The sequence below is a fragment of the Stegostoma tigrinum genome, chromosome 2 (assembly GCF_030684315.1).
Source record: "Stegostoma tigrinum isolate sSteTig4 chromosome 2, sSteTig4.hap1, whole genome shotgun sequence".
NCBI classification, from domain to species: domain Eukaryota; kingdom Metazoa; phylum Chordata; class Chondrichthyes; order Orectolobiformes; family Stegostomatidae; genus Stegostoma; species Stegostoma tigrinum.
In genome coordinates, this window is record NC_081355.1 from 161830282 (window position 1) to 161844629 (window position 14348).

The following is a 14348-nucleotide window of genomic DNA, read 5'->3' on the forward strand; positions in this document are numbered from 1 at the left end:
CCTCCTCTCACTTTGAACTCATGACCCCTGGTAATCGAATCCCCCACTCTGGGAAAAAGCTTTTTGCTATCCACCCTGTCGAAACCCCTCATGATTTTGTAGACCTCAATCAGGTCCCCCCTCAATCTCCATCTTTCTAATGAAAATAATCCGAATCTACTCAACCTCTCTTCATAGCTAGCACCCTCCATACCAGGCAACATCCTGGTGAACCTCCTCTGCACCCTCTCCAAAGCATCCACATCCTTTTGGTAATGTGGCGACCAGAACTGCACACAGTACTCCAAATGTGGCTGAACCAAAGTCCTATACAACTGCAACAGGACCTGCCAACTCCAGTACTCAATACCCCGTCCAATGAAGGAAAGCATGCCGTATGCCTTCTTGACCACCCTGTTGACCTGTGTTGTCACCTTCAGGGAACAATGGACCTGAACACCCAGATCTCTCTGTTCATCAATTTTCCCTAGGACTTTTCCATGTACGTCCATACGCTTACCCAATGTCGACTTAAATGTACCTAAAGTTGGCGAATCTACAACCGTTGCAGGCAAAGTGTTCCATTCCCTTACTGCTCTCTGAGTAAAGAAACTACCTCTGACATCTGTCCTGTATCTTTCACCCCCCAATTTAAAGCTATGCCCCCTCGTGCTCGCCATCACCATCGTAGGAAAAGGGCTCTCCCTATCCACCCTATCTAACCCTCTGTTTATTTTATATGTTTCAAAGATCCTGCCGAATCTTGGTATAGTTGGCCTTCCCCCAGTTTAGTACTCTTCCTTGAGGACCAGTCCTATCCTTGTCCATGAGTAAAACTTACAGAATTGTGGTCGCTATTTCCAAAGTAGTCCCCTACTGTAATATCAACCACCTGACCGGGTTCATTCCCCAGCACCAGGTCCAGTATGGCCCCTTCCCGAGTTGGACTACATACATTCTGCTCTAGAAAACCCTCCTGGACACACCTTACAAATTCTGCTCCATCTTGACCCCTAACACTGAGTGAATCCCAGCCAATGTTGGGAAAATTAAAATCTCCCATCACCACCACCCTGTTTCTCCTACACCTTTCCATTATCTGTTTACATATTTGTGCCTCTATCTCACGCTCGCTGTTGGAAGGCCTGTAGTACAGCCCCAACATTGTTACTGCATCCTTCCTGTTTCTGAGTTCTACCCATATTGCCTCACTGCTTGAGTCTTCCATGGGGCCCTCCTTCAGTGCAGCTGTGATATCGTCTTTGACCATTACTGCAATTCCTCCACCCCTTTTACCTCCCTCTCTATCCCGTCTGAAGCATCGATATCCTGGGACAACTAGTTGCCAGTCATGCCCTTCCCTCAACCAAGTCTCAGTATTAGCAATAACATCATACCTCCAGGTACCGATCCAAGCCCTAAGTTCATCTGCCTTGTCTACTACACTTCTCACATTAAAACAAATGCACCTCAGACCACCTGTCCCTTTGTGTTCATCATCTGCTCCACGACTACTCTTCCCTCTAGTCACACTGACTCCATTATCTAGTTCCCTACAGGCTTTCGTTTCTACCTCTTTTCTGTCCAATATTTGGTTCCCATCCCCCTGCCACATTAGTTTAAATGTTCAGCGCATTGATCGATATTGTTCTGGCTCACTCTCAGTGTCCTATTCAGGTGGAGCTCAGTGGAACATTGAGGTCATCACTCATTTTCAGATTCTCATTCTGGTTTGCTCATCATTGCATAGTCTTGCTACTCCCTAAGTCTGTTATCCATTCTTGCACCATTCCCCTCAGATCTCTGGACTCCTTTCATTCCAGCCTTTTGTGGGTGCACTATTATAGTACCTTTCATATCCTCAGTATGGTTCAAAGCAGTCGATTGCTGATGAAGCAGATTTCAGAGAATAGACATTGTTGACTGAAAGAAAATTGGGCAGCTCACTAGTGTGCTCAGCAGGATCCCACAAACAGCAATGTGATAATGCCCAGATAATCTGTCCTTTTTTTCAAATGTTGTTTCAATGACTTTTCTTGACCAGGACACTGAGAAGATTCTCCCTGCTCTTCACTTAGATAGAAACAGGGGTTATTAACCTCACAGAGAATGACTGGACTGCACCCCCCTCCAACAGTACTGTTACCTCATGAGTTGAAGACCTTCTGTCCATTGAGAGGGTTTAATCCATACGCCCCCACCCTCACTCTTCAGCTCTGGTGCATCAGACTAATAACTCCTTGTCTGTATTTATTCATTGCACAAGATCCCTTCGATAGAAATCGTGATGATCTCTGCACCCTGACAATGTAAATACACTTCAGATTAAGATCAGAGGATTAGGTCTGGCTCACTCTGCTCTTACCCTTACAATACAGGGTGAGGCTAATCTCCTGTGATTGGGAATACTTCAGGAACTGTATTCAACAGAGACTGTCACAGCATTATTTCAGATTGGCACTCAGTCATCAGGCTGGTACTAAAAGTGTCTGATCTGCAATCACAGAATCTGGGTTACCAACTAATGGCACCAAACTTTCTGTTATAGAGATAGTAGGAACTACAGATGCTGGTGTCAGATAACAAGGTGCAGAGCTGGAGGAGCACAGCAGGTCAGGCAGCATCGGAGGAGCAGGAAAGCTGGCATTTCAGGCCTAGAACCTTCTTCAGAAATTTGGGGGGGTTGGGGGGTAGTGGGGAGAGGGAGCTCAGAAATAAATGGAGAGAGGACGGGTGGGACTGGGGAAGGTAGGTGGGATGGTGATAGGTGAATGCAGGTAGGCAGTGGTCAGGATTGGTTCGTGAGGTGGGAGGAGCAGATGGGTGGGAGAAAAGATAGACAGGTTGTGTCAGGTCAAGGAGGCGGGGATGAGAGGGAGGGTTGGTCATGGGATGTGGCCAGGGATGTGGATATTTTAAAACTGGTAAATTCCATATTTAGGCCATTGGCCTATTTATTTCCCAGCTCCCTTACCCCTCCCAATTTCTGAAGAAATGTCTCAGGCCAAAACGTCAACTTTCCTGCTTCTCTGATGCTGCCTGAACTTTATGTAATCCCTGGATTTAATTACTTCAGGCTGAGAACTTTTGGCAATCTGCCCCTGTACTCCAGCCTTTGTTCACACTGTCTAGCCTTCGTTCAAACTTGCCCAGCCCATGGTCACTTAAAGTCCTTGAGTGCATTCCCTTATCCTCTTCACACCTTGCTGTCCCTGATCAAATCAGATGGACCTGTGCAAAGGACTGTGATTCCCTCCAGGAACGAATGGTACAGCTAGTTACCCGCTTCCCTGATGCACTGCAGTGCCTGCAGCTCAGTCATCACTTCAGTAGCCCTGATCCAACATTCCTGCAGATATGTTGGGAATGTGGGGTTCCATGAATGAGGTGGGTCTAGGTGAAATGCAGTTGGTGTGGACTTGATGGGCTGAATGGTCTGCTTCCACACTATGAATTCTATAATTCAATAAAAAAATACTTAGCAAACTTAGTTTCTGGTCATTGCAGTTCCTAATTTGCCTGTTCCTTTTGCTGCACTAACTTGGAAATCAACTGTGCAGACTATTCAGCCCAGCTGCTCTATATTGGTGCTTCTGCCCTACGCAAGTCTCCTCTTACTCACTTTTCTTCACATCCTATTGTTCTGTCTTCCTATCCCTTTCTCCTCGTGTTAATCCAGCTTTCCTCTTCAATGATCGTCTTGAGTACTTCTCGGAGGAAGTTTCCCGTTTGGCTCACTCTCTGGAGAAAGAGGAATCTCTTAAATTCGTGAATAAAGGGTCTAGGCCCAAAACGTCAGCTTTTCTGCTTCTAAGATGCTGCTTGGCCTGCTGTGTTCATCCAGCTCCACACTTTGTTATCCTAAATTCATGAACAGTTTTATTAATGACTGTGTTTTGTATTGACAGCATCAAGGTCTGATCTCAAATCACAAATGGAAACACCTTCTCTGTGTCTTTTCCAACGAAACCATGGCCATGAACTCTTCTCCAGTGACCAAATCAAAGCTGCAGTTCTCTACCCTTCCTGAGAGGGTGGCCAGGGTTTAAGAAACTCTTCTTCATAGAGAACATAGAACAGTACAGCACAGCACAGCACAGGCACCTTGGCCCACAATGTTGTACCGGCCTGTTATGCTACTCTAAGATCAAACTACCCTGCATCCTCGACATTGTACTATTATCCGTGTGCCTATCCAAGAGTCGCTTAAATGTCCCTAATGTATCTGACTCCACTCACAACTGCCGGCAGCGCATTCCACAACCCACCACTCTCTGTGTAAAGAACCTATGTCTGATATCTCCCCTATACCTTCCTCCAATCACCTTAAAATTATGCCCCCTCGTAATAGTTATTTCAGCCCTGGGATAAAGTCTCTGACTATCTACTCTATCTATGTCTCTCATCATTTGGTAAACCTCCATCAAGTCACCTCTCATCCTTCTTCGCTCCAATGGGAAAAGCCCTAGGCCCCTCAACCCTTCCTCAAAGACCTGCCCTCCAGTCCAGGCAGCATTCTGGTAAATCTCCTCTGCACCTTCTCTAAAGCTTCCACATCTTTCCTGTAATGAGGCAACTAGAACTGAATTCAATATTCCAAGTGTGGTCTAACCAGAGTTTTATAGAGCTGCAGCATAACCTCGCGGCTCTTAAACTCAATCCCCCTGCCAATGAAAGCCAACACACCATACGCCTTCTGAACAACCCTATCAACTTGGATGGCAACTTTGAGGGATTTATGGGCATGGACCCCAAGATCCCTCTGTTCCTCTACACAACCAAGAATCCTACCGTTAACCCTGTATTCTGCATTCAAATTTGACCTTCCAAAATGAATCACTTTGCACTTTTCTGGGTTGAATTCCATCTGCCACTTCTTTGCCTAGCTCTGCATACTGTCTTGTATCAAGACAGCCAAATTTCCTTGAATCCCATGCCTCCTTATTTTGTGAATGAGCCTACCATGGGGAACCTTATCAAATATCTTGCTAAAATCCATATACAGCACATCCACTGCTCTACCTTCACCCACGTGTTTTATCACACCCTTAAAAAGAATTCAATAAGGCTGCCCTTCACAAAGCCATGCTGATTATTTCTAATCAAACTGTGCTTTTCCAAATAATCATAAACACTAACTCTTAGAATCCTCTTCAGTAATTTGCCCACCACAGAAGTGAGACTGACTGGTCTGTAATTTATAGGATTATCTCTATACACTTTCTTGAACAAGGGAATAACATTTGCCACCCTCCAATCTTCTGGTACAACTTCAGTGGACAGTGAGGATGCAAAGATCTTTGCCAAAGGGACAACAATCTCGTCCCTCGCTGCCCCTGCTAACCTTCGGTAATATCCCATCTGGGCCAGAGAATTTATCAATCCTCATGTTCCTTCTTGACAAAGCAAACAGGTAGATTTGGGCAGCGAGGTCCCGTCTTCATAAACTGTGCTGATAATCACCTGAACTTCCCTCAAAAGTGTTTAAAATTTATTCACTCATGCATTTACTGCCCAGAGGGTAGTTTAGAGCCAACCATATTGCTATGGGTCTGGAGTCACATGTAGGCCAGACCAGGTAAGGATGGCAGTTTCCTTCCCTAAAGGACATTAGTGACCCAGATCAGATTTTCCCCAACAATTGTTTCATGGTCATTGTTAGACTTTTAATTCCAGACTTTTTAACTGAATTTAGACTTAACTATCTGCCGCAGCAGGATTTGAACCCTGGTCCCTGGAACATTCGCTGAGCTTCTGAATTAATAGACTTATGAAAGTACGACTAGGCCATTGCCTTCTGACTACTTTATGCCCTCACAGGCTGGGGTCTTGCCAGCTTCACCTTGTAGGCCACACAGAACCTTCCGACTGAGTGAAAAGTCCATTACGATGTGAGTGTGAGGCTCATGATAAATGTGGTGATATAAATGTTGTTTGTGCATCTCACTGATAACATCAACGTATCAGCAGACAACTGGCACTTGTGGTAATTGTTTTCCAGAAATTCTTGTTCCTGTTTTTTTCCTTTCTCCTTATCAGCCCTTTACAAGTGACAAAGAGTCTGATTGTTCAGTTACATACCCACCCTTAATTCTCAGAAAAACTAGGCATGGTGCAGTAATTAATATTCCAGACTCATATTTCACCAGTCCTCCAGGCAGCCTTCAACCCTCACCATCTTCACAATCCCCGGAAAAGCACTGTTCTCCTGGTCAAGGGGAAACACTGGGCAAATTGTCCTGAGAAACTGCTCATTTCCAGCCAGGACAGCAGTGTCAGCTATGTGCTCGCACCATGTGTAAATGTACAGGAGGAATAAAGGACATTTCATCCCCATTTTACAACAATCACTCCTGTAAACAAATAAGCTGTTAAACCTGTCACATCATTTAAAACATTCGGTGGTAATCGGCCAGGTTGAGGTTGGTTTTTACGACAATCACTCCTGTAAACAAATAAGCTGTTAAACCTGTCACATCATTTAAAACATTCGGTGGTAATCGGTCAGGTTGAGGTTGGTTTTTAGTCTGGTTGGGGGCAATATTCTGTCAGGTCAAACAGAAGAGCTAGGAGCAGGAGGATGCCATTCAGCTCCCCTGACCCTGCTCCACTATCTAAAATGACTGATCTTGTCTCAGCCTCAACTCCACTTTCCTGCCTGCCCTCAAAACCTTTCAACCCATTACTAATTAAAAACCTTTCTATCTCCTCCTGAAATTTACTCAACGTTCCAGCATCCACTGAACTCTGGGGCAGTGAATTCCACAGATTCACAATCGTCTGAGAGAAACTGCCATCCTTACCTGGTCTGGCCTACATGTGATTCCAGACCCACAGCAATATGGTTGGCTCTGAACTACCCTCTGGGCAAGAAATCTCTGTTTTAAATCTGTCAGCTCTTCTCCTAAAACTGTGACTTCTCATTCTAGATTGCACCACATGAGGAAACATCCTCTGTCACATAGAATCCCTACAGTGTGGTAACAGGCCATTCAGTCCAACAAGTCCACACTGACCCTCTGAAGAGCATCTCAAACAGACCCTTCCCTACCCCTTTCCCCTGTAACCCACCTAATCTACACACCCCTGAACAATTTGGGCAACTTAGCATGGCCAATCCACCTAGCCTGCACATCTTTGGACTGTGGGAGGAAACCAGAGCACCCAGAGGAAACCCACACAGACACGGGGAGAATGTGCAAACTCCACACAGACAGTTGCCCGAGTGTGGAATTGAACCCAGGTTCCTGGCGCTATGAGGCAGCAGTGCTAACCACTGAGCCACCATGCTGCCCTGGAAAGTCAGATGGGTGGGTATGTTTTGTGGGTGTTGCTGTGTTCAGTGATAAATGGCAGTGGGGTGTTGAGGCACTTAGTTCATTGACACTGGTTAATCCTAAGTCAGTGTCTGGGTAAATCCCATGTATATGGCTCCAGACACCAATCCTGAGTTTATTGTCAGATATTTTTAAAAAATTTCATTCAGAGATATGATGTCACTGGCTGGGTCAGCATTTATTACCCATCCCTAGTTGCCCCTTGAGAAGGTGGTGATGAGCTGCCTTCTCAAACCGGTGCAGTCCATGTGCTGTAGGTTGAGCCACAATGCCATTAGGGAGGGAATTCCAGGATTATGACCCAGTGACAGTGAAGGAACGGTGATACCGTTGACTGGAGTAGGTCAGAGATTAGGAAGACTGCATCCTAGTCAGGATGGTGAGTGGCTTAGAGGGGATCTTGTCGGGGGTGGTGTTCCCATGTATCTGCAGCCCCTGTTCTTCAGATGGAAGTGGTCATGGGTTTGGAAGCTGCTGTCTGAGGATTTTTGGTGAGTTTCTGCAGAGCATCTTGCAGACAGTAGACACTGCTGCTACTGAGCATCGGTGGTGCAGGGAGTGGATGCTTGTGAATGTAGCGTCAGTCAAGTGGCTGCTTTGTCCTGGATGGTATCAGGCTTCTTGAGTGCTGTTGGGGCTGCACTCATCCAGGCAAGTGGGGAGTATTCCATCACACTCCTGACCTGTGCCTTGTGGACAGGCTTTGGGGAGTCAGGAGGGGAGTTACTCACTACAGTATTCTTAGCTTCTGACCTGCTCTGGTTAAAGTTTACATCATTCTTTCACTGTCACTGGATAAAAATCCTGGAACTCCTTCCCTAATGGCATGGTGGGTCTACACAGACAGCAGTGTTTCAAGAAGGCAGCTCCCCACCACATTCTCCAGTGCAATTAAGGAAGGACATTAAATGTCAGCCCAGCCAACAACAACCACATCCTGTGAATGAATAAAAAGTGTATGTTACTCCAGACCCACAGCAATGCATTAGAACACAGAAGATAGAACAGTACAGGCCCTTCGGCCCAAAGGTTGTGCCAAACTTTTACTTTAAACCTAAGGTCTATCTAACCTCCACCCCTACCTTATACTGTCAGCCATATGCCTATCTAATAGCCGCTTAAATGCCTCTAATGAGGCCGACTCCACAATCCTCTCCAGCCGTGCATTCCACACTCCTACCACTCTCTGAGTAAAGAACCTACCCCTGACGTCTCCACTATATCTACTTCCACTCACTTTAAAACTATGCCTCCTCATAATAGCTGCCTCCACCATAGGAAAATGTCTCTGGCTGTCTTCTCTATCCAGACCTCTGATCATTTTGTACACCTCTGTCATGTCACCTCTCATCCTTCGTCATTCTAAAGAGAAAAGCCCTAGCTCTCTCAACCTTTCCTCATAGGATCTTCCCTCCATTTCAGGCAACATCCTGGTAAATCTCCTCTGCACCTTTTCCAACATGTCCACATCTTTCCTGTAATGAAGTGACCAGAACTGGACGCAATACTCCAGACGTGGCCGAACCAGGCTTTTTATAGCTGGAGCATAACTTCAAGGCTGTTGAATTCAATCCCTCTATTAATGAAAGCTAACACAGCATATGTCTTCTTAATAACTCCATCCACCTGGGTGGCAGCTTTCAGGGAACTGTGGACATGAACCCCAAGATCCTTCTGCTCCTCCACACTACCAAGAATCTTTCCGTTATCCCTGTATTCTGCTTTCAAGTTTGTCCTTCCAAAATGAATCACCTCACACTTTTCAGGGTAAAAAACCATCTGCCACTTCTCAGCCCAGCTCTGCATCCTATCAATGCCCCTTTGTAACCTAGAACAGCACTCCGCCCTGTCCACAACGTGACCCACCTTTGTTTCGTCCCTGAACTTACTAATCCATCCTTCCACTTCTACATCCAAATCGTTTGCAAAAATCACAAATAGAAGAAGATCCAGAACAGATTCTTGTGGTACACCACTCATAACTGAGCACCATGTTGAGTACGTTCTGGCCCCTACCACCCTTTGTCTTCTAAGGGTCAGCTAATTCTGAATCCAAACTGCCACAATTCCCCCTATTGCATGCCTCCTTACTTTCTGCATGAGCTTCCCATGGGGAACCTTATCAAACGTCTTACTTAAATCCACGTATACCACATCCACTGCTCTACCTTCATCCATGTGTTTGATCACCTTTTCAAAGAATTCAATAAGATTTGTGAGGCATGATTTACCCCTCCCAAATCCATGCTGAATATAGTTCATGATCCTGAACTGTAAAGGTTCTTTACTCAGAGAGTAGTTAGGGCGTGGAATGCCCTGCCTGCAACAGTAGTAGACTTGCCAAGTTTTAGGGCATTGAAATGGTCATTGGATAAACATATGGATAATAATAGAATAGTGTAGGTTAGATAGGCTTCAGTTTGGTTTCACAGGTCGGCACAACATCGAGGGCTGAAGGGCCTGTACTGCTCTGTAATATTCTATGTTCTATGCCCCTGCAAGTCATTCAGTTCAAAGCAACTAGCGATGGGCATTAAACACTGGTTTTCCCAGCAACATTCATGTCCCATGAAAAAATTTGAAAGGTGAATATGGTATGCAATAGTTGATTGGTTATGTAGTCATAAGATTATAAATAGTTCCCAGTTCAAGAGATTGAATACCAGGCTGACTCCCTTAACAATATTTTCATGTCTTTAAAGTGTCGGCAATCTCACAGATAGCATCATAACACCTGCAGATAAATCCCTCATTTGGAGACAATGGAGGATGTGAATTGTGAGCAGAATGGAAAAGTGTCGGGTCCAGTCAGCGAGGCTTGTTCCTTTGTGAGCACAACTGACCAGAGTCAACAGTCACTGGAGATGGCAGCCAAGAACAGTGGCCCTGGAATGAACCTCTCCCAAAAACAAGGCTTCACCATGTTTCAGAAAGGTGAGTGCAGTATTGCTGGCCTCCTTGTTCATTCAACCAATGAGAAGATGACCATTTACCAAGCTAAAGTGAAGGGATTATTGAACCCAGGAACAGCACTGTTGCTGTTAGAAGCACAAGCAGCTACAGGCTTCATCATTGACCCAGTGACCGAACAAAAATTGTCTGTGGATGAGGCTCTTCAGGAAGGAATCATTGGGACAGATGTATATGATAACCTAGTGTCTGCAGAAAAGGCAGCTGTAGGGTTTAAAGACCCTTACACTGGGGACCTAATCTCCCTGTTCGAGGCATTGAAGAAAGACTTGGTTGTACAATCACATGGACTTCGTTTACTGGAAGCACAGATAGCAACAGGGGGCATCATTGATCCCCTCTCTGGTCGACGTATTTCTGTAAGTGCTGCCTACCAGCGAGGGATATTTGATGAGGAGATGAACAAGATACTCTCTGACCCCAGTGATGACACCAGAGGGTTCTTTGACCCCAACACACAGGAGAACCTCAGTTTTCTGGAGTTGAAGCAGAGATGTGTGAGTGACCCGAAGACTGGATTGTGTCTGTTGATTGTTACAGACAAGGTGGTGAAGGGAATCCAGCTTCACATTGATGAAAAATTCAAGGAATTCTTCAAAAAGACTTTGGTTTCATTAAAATATGGCAGATTCAGAGGTCGGGAGGTGACTCTTTGGGAAATCATCAATTCTGAATACTTTACTGAAGATCAAACTAGGGAGTTTGTTGAAAAGGTCAGAACCGGAGTATGCACAATTGAGACAATAATCACCAATGTGACCACAACCATTGAACAAACAGAGAGAAAGAAAAAGGAAATAATGTTCCATGGTCTGAGGCGCAAAGTGTCTGCTCAGCAGTTATTGCAAAGCAACATCATCAATGAGAATTTGTTCCAAAACCTCGATAAAGGACTCATCACTACAGAGGAGGTTTTACAGTTGCAGTCAGTGAACAGATACCTGACAGGAACCTGTAGCATTGCTGGGGTCTTTGTAGAGTCAACCAACGAGAAGATGAGTATCCACCAGGCAATGAAGAAGGGTCTTCTGATGCCAGGAACAGCCTTGATCCTGTTGGAAGCACAGGCAGCCACTGGATTCCTTATTGATCCAGTGAAAAATGCAAAGTTCACTGTCGATGAGGCAATAAAGGAAAAACTTGTTAGTGCAGATCTGCATCAAAAACTGCTGTCTGCAGAAAGAGCTGTGACTGGCTACAAAGATCCCTACACAGGGAATGTGATCTCCTTGTTTCAGGCACTGAAGAAGGATCTCATTGTGAAAGATCATGGGATCCGTCTCCTTGAGGCACAGATTGCCACAGGAGGTATCATTGACCCTGTGAACAGTCACCGACTGCCTGTCGATGTGGCCTATCAACGAGGACTGTTTGATGAGAAGATGAACAAGATTCTCTCTGACCCCAGTGATGACACCAAAGGATTCTTTGACCCCAACACTAAAGATAACTTGACCTACCTGCAGCTGATGGAGCGATGTGTGATGGAGCCAGAAACTGGGCTCTGCCTATTGTGTCTGAGGGTCTTGGGTTATATAGACAATCAAACAATCTTTGCCTTCCAAAAACACACAATCTCCATCACAAAGGGGAAATTCAAAGGAAGAACCATGTCAATCTGGGAATGTCTCAACTCAGATTATATCACAGACAGGAAACGAAGAGAGATTGTCCAAGAATTCACCTCCAAAAAATTAACAATTGAACAGATCATTAGGATTATTATCACCATTATTGAAGAGAGAGAACACAGAACTCAGACAAACGTTACTGTCGATGGCTTCAGAAAGAAAATCTCCCTCACGGAGTTATTGAACTCTGAAATCATCGATTGCCAGACATTTGAAGAAGTCCAAACAGGGAACTTGACGGTTACAGATCTTCTGAAGAAGTCCTCTGTACAGAAATACCTCGAGGGTGACAGCAGCATTGCTGGGATCCTTGTGGAATCAACCAATGAGAAGATGAGTATCCACCAGGCAATGAAGAAGGGTCTTCTGATGCGAGGAACAGCCTTGATCCTGTTGGAAGCACAGGCAGCCACTGGATTCCTTATTGATCCAGTGAAAAATGCAAAGTTCACTGTCGATGAGGCAGTAAAGGAAAAACTTGTAAGTGCAGATCTGCATCAGAAATTGCTGTCTGCAGAAAGAGCTGTGACTGGCTACAAAGATCCCTACACAGGGAATGTGATCTCCTTGTTTCAGGCAGTGAAGAAGGATCTCATTGTGAAAGATCATGGGATCCGTCTCCTTGAGGCACAGATTGCCACAGGGGGTATCATTGACCCCGTGCACAGTCACCGACTGCCTGTCGATGTGGCCTATCAACGAGGAATGTTTGATGCGGAGATGAACAAGATTTTGTCCGATGCTGGGGATGACACCAAAGGATTCTTTGACCCAAATACTAAGCAGAACCTGACCTACCTGCAGCTGATGGAGCGATGTGTTAAAGACCCAGAGACTGGCCTCTGTCTGTTAAAAATCACAGACAAGGGTGTAAAGGCTCAGCAGAGTTACAACATGGTAGAAATTGAAAGAGCTTTTAGAGAGGAGGTAATAACTATGACATGTGGTCTATTCAAAGGCAAGACTGTCTCAGTGTGGGAACTGCTCCATTTAGAGTATTTCTCTGAAGAAAAGAGGAATGATCTGATTGCAAAGTACAAGAGGAACGAGATCAATATGAAGACCATCATCAAGATTATCACCACAACTATTGAGCAAACTCAAACAGAAACAGTCACTTTGAGTACTTCCAATATGGTCACATGTGCAGTTCCACAGCTTCTCACTGCTGAAGAGGTGGAAACAGCATTGAAAAAGGAAATAGTGTGCTTTCCTGTCTGGCGCTTCCTTCATTCCAAACTATTCACTGAAGAGAAGAGAAACGAACTGAGAGAGAAATACAGAAACAAGGAGATTGAGATGGAGACAATTGTCAGACTCATCCGCACGATCATTGAGGAAACTCAAACACAGACAGAAACACTAATCACCTTTTCAGGTTACCGATCAGAAATTACTGTTGAAGAATTGGTGGAGTCTAAGATCATTGATGAACAAACACTTCAGGATCTGCAGACAGGGAAAAAGACTGTGCAAGATGTTAGTGAGTTGGAATCAGTGAAAATGTATCTCCAGGGATCAGCCAGCATTGCTGGGATCCTTGTAGAGTCAACCAACGAGAAGATGAGTATCCACCAGGCAATGAAGAAGGGTCTTCTGATGCCAGGAACAGCCTTGATCCTGTTGGAAGCACAGGCAGCCACTGGATTCCTTATTGATCCAGTGAAAAATGCAAAGTTCACTGTCGATGAGGCAGTAAAGGAAAAGCTTGTTAGTGCAGATCTGCATCAAAAACTGCTGTCTGCAGAAAGAGCTGTGACTGGCTACAAAGATCCCTACACAGGGAATGTGATCTCCTTGTTTCAGGCACTGAAGAAGGATCTCATTGTGAAAGATCATGGGATCCGTCTCCTTGAGGCACAGATTGCCACAGGGGGTATCATTGACCCCGTGCACAGTCACCGACTGCCTGTCGATGTGGCCTATCAACGAGGAATGTTTGATGCGGAGATGAACAAGATTTTGTCCGATGCTGGGGATGACACCAAAGGATTCTTTGACCCGAATACTAAGCAGAACCTGACCTACCTGCAGCTGATGGAGCGATGTGTTAAAGACCCAGAGACTGGCCTCTGTCTCTTGCTACTTAAAAAGTAAACAAATTAAATAAAGATGAAAATTCTTCAAACTGGATATCATTCATACTTTGGTTTATTATGGTTTTCACTTCCCTCAGAATATCAGCATTGAAAGGATAACTTTGAGATGTCCAATCCTTCCTCTTGTAGGGTAAACTAGGCTGACAGGAACTTGGGTAACTCAGGGAGAGGAATGGTTGTTGGAAGTTCCCGGATTTAGATGCTTTAAAAGAAATAGGGAGGGTGGAAAAAGAGGCAGGGGAATGGCATTGCTAGTCAGGGCGAGTATAGCAGCTACTGAAAGGCAGTTCGAGAATGATATGTCTACAGAGTCAGTTTGGGTTGAGGTCAGG

The 14348-nt window shown here is 45.1% G+C and overlaps 1 protein-coding gene across 1 annotated transcript in view; it reads left to right on the forward strand.

The window, feature by feature from the left end:
• LOC125466645 (plectin-like) overlaps positions 1-14050 on the forward strand; it is a 31477-nt gene extending 17427 nt beyond the window's left edge. Inside the window, exon 2 of the mRNA XM_048561447.2 lies at positions 10019-14050. Coding sequence (XP_048417404.2) covers positions 10079-14014 — 3936 coding nt within the window. The 5' untranslated portion in view covers positions 10019-10078 and the 3' untranslated portion in view covers positions 14015-14050. The remainder of the gene's footprint in view (positions 1-10018) is intronic.
• The last annotated feature ends 298 nt before the right edge of the window (positions 14051-14348 follow it).